The sequence below is a fragment of the Thalia democratica genome, chromosome 9 (genome assembly GCF_965202585.1).
Source record: "Thalia democratica chromosome 9, ktThaDemo2.hap1.1, whole genome shotgun sequence".
Lineage (NCBI taxonomy): Eukaryota > Metazoa > Chordata > Thaliacea > Salpida > Salpidae > Thalia > Thalia democratica.
In genome coordinates, this window is record NC_139173.1 from 3,704,787 (window position 1) to 3,712,963 (window position 8,177).

Below are 8,177 nucleotides of genomic sequence, written 5' to 3' on the forward strand. Positions count from 1 at the left end.
TGTAAAAAATATTATTGAAAGGTTATTAAAATAAATGTAAAACACGTTTGTTTACCGTTTATGAAATAAGTCTTTTGTTGTTTTCTTAAACTTAACTAAAGTATAATATTATAGTAAATACAAAGTTACCATTCGGACGATGGCCTTTCGCAAAAAATTACTAAAGCATGAAATTTTAATTTGATAAAGATTCGCTAGTAAGTATTCAGTATTATACCTCTTCATTTCTGGTAACGTTGCTTAATAAATTTTAAAATATCTTTATAGAATAATAAAGTTGTTTTAAATAAAACTTTATATTAAACAAAAACATTTAGTTACGATTGAAACACATGCAAAAAATTTGTTTGTCTTCTAGTTTTACAAAACTAATTTAACTACCAAATAATGATACATATTAAACATTTTGAGTATGTTTTAGATTATCATTACATTTAAATAGAACCAAGAGTTACTTAATCAAAGAAAGAAAAACAAAAACAAAACTTTGAAATTAGTTAAATGCGAATGAAACAAATTTAAACTAAAAAAAAGAATTAAAAATCTTAAACATTTTTGACAATTTTTAAATAGAATAGTTCAGTTGATTATAGATTGCGACTGTAAATAACTTACATAAACAAATTATTTTAAGATACACATATCAATAAGAAAGTTCTAAAATTACATTGAGAATTAAAGAACCTGATTGGTACTAAAATTAGTTAGTATGACCAGATTTTAAAACTAATCGTTTGTAAATTATGACGTTTTAAACTACTTAAGATTTTCTATTTTTACACTGCTTCTAGTTAAATTATAAATTTAACGTTATTTGAAAGAAATAGTTTACAAAATTCAAATATATGTCTTAATTTCGTTCAAAATACAGACTAGTCATTACTTTTTAATAAAAGTCACTTCGAAATGTATAACAAAAGAATTTTTAAGCAAATAAAATTAAAAAACGCAAGTAGAAAAGATTAAACTTTATACTAAATCCATAAGTTTTAAAATATTTTTATATGTTTTCTTTGATTATTTTAATTAAAAGAGTTGTATCTATTTTAAAGTTTTTTTTAATACTTTTATCAGACATCTGATATTAGTTTTTAACAATTTAAAGTACTATTGAACTTTACGATGAGTTCTAATGAATATGCAAATATTTAAGTTGGTTTTAGAGCAATGTAGCATTTTAGTAGTAAACCTAATTTCGTTATACAATTTTTTGTATTAGTAAATGATATCATAACTTTCGTTTTTTGTTAATACTTTATCAAAGTATTTTTTTAGTATATATTAACAAATGTTCAAAGTAAAAAGAGGTTTAGGACTAAAAACTTTAAAACGTGACAAAAGATATTAATTTTAAGCATGATTCGCAGCCTAAAAGCAAAACTCTGCGGCCTGCAAGTATCTCTGCTTTATGTCAACTTTCAAGACCTAAATACGAAAAGTTTCTTTTTTTAATGATTTGAATTATGTTATCAACTTAATAGCTGCTTATTAATAGTATTTTACTGTTGCTTATTTTGTTACACTTTTGGTTTAAGATAGCATTTTTATGTTGATTATTACAAATATTGATAATAAAAGTGATTTATTTAAAGTGAAAAAATCGATTAAACTGAAAACTATTTTAATTTATACATATTTTTGATTTTTTAGTTAGAACTAAACGTTCATTAACCTAAAATAAAAAATTATAAAATGGCTTCCAACCGAAAATTTAACGTACTACTTATTTTCTGTTATAACAAGGATGTTTAATAAAATTTTATCAAAAATATAAACACATATCTTATTTAAACTACACATTCAGGTTTCAACATATTAAAATTGACTGATTGGTTGATTTTATAGCAAAAAACATTTTGCAAAGCTTTTGAGTTTTTTCATAAATAGAAACTAAAACTGTAGTTAAAATTACTTAAAGTGTTTACGCTTAATCTAGGCAATTGGTTGTCGAAGACCAAATTTCAATTCTAATAATTTTTAGGGTTGCAGTTTTTGTAAGTTAAAAGTTTTGCTTGGTTTTAGTTTTCAAAAATACTGTCTTAAGATACTTTTAGTAGTAGCTGAAACTTTAAAACTGATTATTAAGTTTAATATACTTTTAACAAAAATATAAAAACCTTATAAAATTTAAAATACTTGTGTCTAACTTTTTAAAAGTAACTCACACGAATAGATTTTAAGTTTAAACAAAAAACTGGCTATAATTTTTCTTAAAAATTTTTAAACAAGTCTTAAACAGCTTAAATCAAGATGACCACTGTTATTTCCCCGAGAAATTTCTTCAAATATTTAAAGCACGTTTTTGTATTAATTTTTACAAAACAAAAGTTAATATTAAAATAAAAGTTTAGTATAAAGTTATTATAAAGATATTTTTAACCTACTCAAAATGTATTTGATAATAATTTTGTAGCGGTGATTGAATAACAAAAAAGACGGTATAATACTTAATTTTAAATTTTATTACTAGTCAGAAAAAATTTATGCTAGTTTAGAGTATTAATTAATGTTAAAATTTAAAACAGCTAATTTATTTTATTCATTTCATTTGTATTTTCAGTTGCAGTATTATTATTTATTTTATATAATTACTTTTTAAAATTGCTAGTAATTCGAATAGTTTATATTTGTTAATATTTTAACTTTATTCTGTTTGTAAAACATAAATGATCTGACATATTTGATCTTGTATTAAAATATGATCACAATCATTACATATAGTACCAGTTACAAACAAAACGCACAAAACAACTAGTTTTGTGGTATTTAGATTATATTATTATATTAATGTATAAAACTTTTTTTGATACCAAAAATTAAGTTTTATTCTAATTGGTTTTTTTAACTTTTAAGCATATTTTTTTTACCAGAGTAGATTAAGTGAAAAACTATCAAAATACATAAATTTAAAAAATTAAATTCAAACTTTAATACATATTTTCATTAGGTAAAACGAATCACCTTGAATGTTTAATTAGTACTGTTAGTTATCCATTTTTTTATGCTTTATTTAAAAACTATTAAATAGTTAAGAACCGAAATGAAACAGTTTATTTGTAGTTGAATTAGTTTAGAATATGTCATTGAAAATACATTAAAAAATAAACTTTTGAAAATCAGCTTGAATTTTTTTAATAATATTGGTTGCAGATATTTATACTTAATTACTTTTTAATTTTTCTCAAACACTTTTATTCGATATATTGTAACAAAAAATGCATAATACATTATTTACAATGAGTTTTATGCTATAATTGCTGTTTAAATTTATATACAATAAACAAATGATTATTTTATTTAGATTAGAAAGCTTTAAATGTTTGTTTGTGTACTACCATTGTTTATATAAGTTATTATGATTTAGTATGAGTATGTAAATACAGTAATACATTTTCAATAGTTTATTTTCTTGTACTTTTTTTAAAGTTATTTTAAAGAAATCAATGACTTGATAGTTTGATATTTTTTCATTTAATTTTTATTAATTTATTTTATACGTGTACAGTGTTTAATTGTTGTTAAACTACAAAAATATGTAGTAAAAACATTTTAACATCAACTTGAAATTCGTTTTACAATCTGGTTGCAGTGGTTTATACTTGTTAACTTTTTAGTTTTTTCTCTTTTTTTTATTGGAAAACTTTAACAAAAAATGCATGATACGTTAACTGTAGCTAAAATTAAATTATATTTACTTATATTTATTTCTTTTATCCTCTGTTAGCAGAATTTAATAGATGAGTATAAATGAAAAATTTCTTAATTTCTTTAAAAAATAAGAAATAAAAATAACTCTTTTATTTTACAAAGTACAAATTTAGTTTTTTACCTGTAATTGTTTTACATCAAGGTATTTACAACATACTTTTTATTAAAAACAAAATAATTTTTTTTAAACAATCTTCATTATTAATTTATCCAATTACTTTTGTTTCTAAAAGGTTTTACATCGACTAAGTGCAAATCAGCTAAAAAACGTAAAGCAACGCACAATACCACAATAATTAGCAAACCAAACGACAAAATCTACTTTCGGTACAAACAAGCAACTGAACTTTTAAACCTAACACAAATTAAAAAGTGAATACAAGAATTATAAGTTAGCATTGAAAACAATAAAAACGGAAAATTTTATCAGGAACAATGACATGCAGGTTGTGCTTAAAAAAAGCTTTATTAATACTTGAATCTGGTACAAATTGCATCAATAAAAAACGGAATTAATAAACTAATGCAGACACAGAGACAAATTTTATAAAAAAAACTGAAAAGCAGATAAAACTTAAATCAGATTATAATACTAGTACAAAATAGGTTTTTTAAATTTTATAATCGAGTTTTGATGATATTTGGTATAAATTTAAAATTTTTGATACTTCTTAGTTCAACTAAGATAAATTTTTAGATTTTTTTATTATGTTTAAATTAATTTAGTTCTTGAATCTGTTTAAATTTAGACTGTTTTATTGACTTAATATAAATTAAATTTTGAAATCTTCAGTGACTTTGAATTTTGTTAATGTTTTATTAATACTTGGCTTAAAATTCGAACTTTAGATAATTTTAATTCAATTTAAATGAATTTAAAGGAATACATAACTTTTAAAATATCTTTAAACTTTTTTTAAAGCTCTCGATTAGGTTAATTTTTTTTTGACTCATGATGTATATTTAAAAATTAGTATTAACTTTACCTAATTATACACTGATAAGCTTGAATTTTCAAGTATGTAACAATTCACTTTTTTATTTATATTATTATGAATGCATAAGCTTTTAGACAACATTATACATAAGCAGCAATGTTATATGCAGTTTACTACTTTATTTTACTTGAAGAGGTAGCAATTTTTTTGTCACCGAAACCTGGTTGCAAATAAAATATTTAATTTGCATGTCTCAATTTAAAATGTTTTACTAAATTGTTAGTTTTATTTTAAAAGATATATTTTGAACTTTAAATAAAGATTCATATTCCTACTAATTAAAGACCCATAATCATAAAAAGTTTTATTATATTTTAAAATTATGATCAGTAATCTAAATAAAAGTTAAACACCTTTGGTAATTAGTGTTGTTTTAATAAAACAGTTAATATAATAACATTTTATTTATTTAAGTTTTTATAACTTCTACAGTTTATTAAATTTTTTAATTGAAAATTCAAGTGGAAAATGTTTTAATTTGTTTAGCAATCTAGAAGGTTTTTTGAATGCTTTTTCTTATTTTAAATTAATTTACTAGCTCACAAAATTGCAAACAAATTTTTTTAAACAGTGCTTTTTCTAAAATGTCTGAATTAAACAAAAATAAATTGGTGTCTCTTGCTAAGAAGTGTTTTAAAAATTTTCAGTTTGTCAATGTGATTTCTTACATGAAAGAAGTGATTAGATTGGGATGTCCTCTCAATCGATCGGAAAGAGATCTCTTATACAGTAGTTTTAGTGAATTAAAATGTCCAATTAGCAACATACTAGAAGATGAAGACTTAAATGGAAAGCTGAATAGTAAATTAATAAAAAATGCTAAAGAAGCCATTTGTTACTTGTGTATGGATGCAATCTACTTTTTAGAAGAAAATCCTGTTGAAAAAGACCTCAATAGAGAAGCTGTTGCAGATTATAAGCTTTTCAAAGCTGTACAATATCAAGACCTAGCACTTTACACACCAAATGAATATAACGAGGACGCTGAAAATAAAGCTTTTGAGCTTTATGAAGAGGCAACGGCGATAGCAAATGAAGGGGTGAGTCCAGCTCATCCAGTAAGACTCCAAATTGCACTCAGTTTCTCACGATTTCACTTTGACGTACTCAACGATGATGACGTAGCTTATGAAATTGCCCATGAAGCTTTTCATGACGGTGTAGCTGAACTACCTAACTTGATTGGAAGTTTAAAAGACCACGCAGAATTCTTATTAAGAGAATTGCTGGAGTTTGTTGACCCTGGGAGAGATTACTAGATTAGCTCTTGTATAAAGTAAATTTATCTTTCTACTTTGTTGAACTTATTTTGTTTATACTGTAATTTGTTTGTTATGTTTAGAACATTGTACTATGTTGATAATAAACTAAGTTAAACTGATAGTATTTAACTTGTGTTAAGTAACTAACACAGTATATACTGAGATACATTAGATTTAGTATTTTACAAAATGTTTTAAAATAATTGTTAACAATTATTAAATAAAAGTAAATTTATATCATATATTTTTGGGTTATAACTAGTAATTTTAATTTTGCTAAAACTGTTTATTCTTAAATCAAAGTTAATAGAACCTTATATTTTTCCTTTTCAGTTGAGTTCTTTTTTGTGAATTAAAACTCAACGTAAATTTAATACAATTAAGTTAATAAAGGGGAATTTCACATTGATTATTCAAAAAAATTCTTATTTTTAAAAGTTTTTGTAATTTAAATTGTCTGTTTAAAGCATTCTTAATTATTCAAATAAACATAAAATGTTTGACTATAAGCACAATGCTAAAGAAACCTTTTTGTAACTTGTGTAATGATGCGTTCTTCCTATTAGATGAAAATTTTATGGCAAAAATAAAGAATCTTTTGCTGGTAATAAGTGCTTAAAATGTAAAAAAAAAAACGGTCACTTGACATTTTACGTTTTGATAAATGTAATAAAGGTGAAAAATATAAAGCACTTGAGCTTTATGAACAGGCCACAGAGATAGCAAATGAATATCTGAAACCAGTTCATCTAGTAAGAACCTATATTGCGTATAATCTTTTGAATTGTTAGTAATGTCTGCTTGATAATAAAGCTAAAGCTGTAGTAATTGCTAAATAGGCTTTAGAAAAAGGTTTTTTATTATATATATGAGATAGCTGAGGTTTTAAAAGATATTTAGGAATACAAAATAAAACGATTGAAATATTTTATTGACAGTTTTTGATAGTTCATTAAAATTAAAACTTTTAATATAAATTGTTAAAAATGAAAACAGCCGGGTTTTATAACATTAAATTTTCCAAAAAAAATATATGCATTTTCAAAATCTTCTAGCACTTTATTTTTTTTTTTATGATATATTTTCTAAGTATGAGAACTAGGTTATAAGTAATTTTTTTAGACCTTTTTTTTTTGAAAAACTGACTATTTTTAAGGATGTAAGTAAAATAATAAAAATAAACAAAACTAGACAAAATTATCGTTTTGTTATTTTTTCCTCCTACTGTACTTGATGTAAATTTTATTATGTGATATTTTTGGATACTTTATGTAGAGTATGATGTATTGTTTAATAAATATTTGAATTTTTTTTTTGAGTTACATAACTTATTTGATCTTTTATCAAATTTGGGATGTCTTTTGAGTACTAAAAATTTAACTGTTATGCCTAACAATAAATAATTACTAATACAAAAAAAAATATTAGTTATATTTGATTTATTAATTTTAAATACATTAGTTCCACTGATTGCAAGAAAAAAAAAATCAGTTATGAATACCAGTAAGCTTTTTTATGAAATATTGCGTATAACTAACATATATAAATGAATGATAAAATATTATGTGATGTTATGTTAACGTATTTATTTTTAATAAAATAACGTAAGTGTGATTGTTTTAAAACGTGTAAATGTCTAAATAAAAGCATTTAATCGTATATTCATTAACTTGTTTTATTTAATAAATTTATCAACAGATTGGGCAAATATCAAACAATATAATTGAGCTGATGTTGTTTTAAATCTCAAGCCCTAGAGCATATTTTGTTTCTATATGTTAAACTTTAGATTTCTAACCACTTTCCTTAAAATAATTAAAAAAATAATTTGATTACTCAAAAGTTAAATACTTTGACTCATGAAAAATTGCGAAGAGCGGGAGAAGCTTTAAAAAAATACTATATTCATTAGTTAAATAAATAAATTTTGAACTAAAATGTGTTTTTTGACTATAACAATTTATCATTTTTATCAATATTTCAAAATATCGTGAAAAAAAAACAGTCTAAAAATCTAAAAGGCGTGATGTCACTTAAATTTCTAGTTCAAACTTAATCTTTTTTATACAAGTGTATGTTCTAAACCTTACTTATCATTATAATTTTTAGATGTTTTATGAATAACTATAAAAGTTTATTTTCAGCTTTTTTAGAGAACTTTAAAAAAACGTTTTTTGTTGTCATACAATGTGTATAAATAATTTAGTTA

At 22.6% G+C, this 8,177-nt stretch overlaps 1 protein-coding gene across 1 annotated transcript; it reads left to right on the top strand.

Moving 5' to 3' along the window:
* Window positions 1-5,374: 5,374 nt before the first annotated feature.
* On the top strand, window positions 5,375-5,965 carry LOC145844332 (14-3-3 protein 1-like). The gene has a single exon (XM_082951722.1). The coding sequence runs from the start codon at window positions 5,375-5,377 to the stop codon at window positions 5,963-5,965; it is 591 nt and encodes a 196-aa protein (XP_082807848.1).
* Window positions 5,966-8,177: the final 2,212 nt, after the last annotated feature.

Bases quoted from the DNA above. Each gene is read 5' to 3' on its own strand.
- LOC145844332 (XM_082951722.1), top strand. From the start codon at position 5,375: ATGAAAGAAGTGATTAGATTGGGATGTCCTCTCAATCGATCGGAAAGA.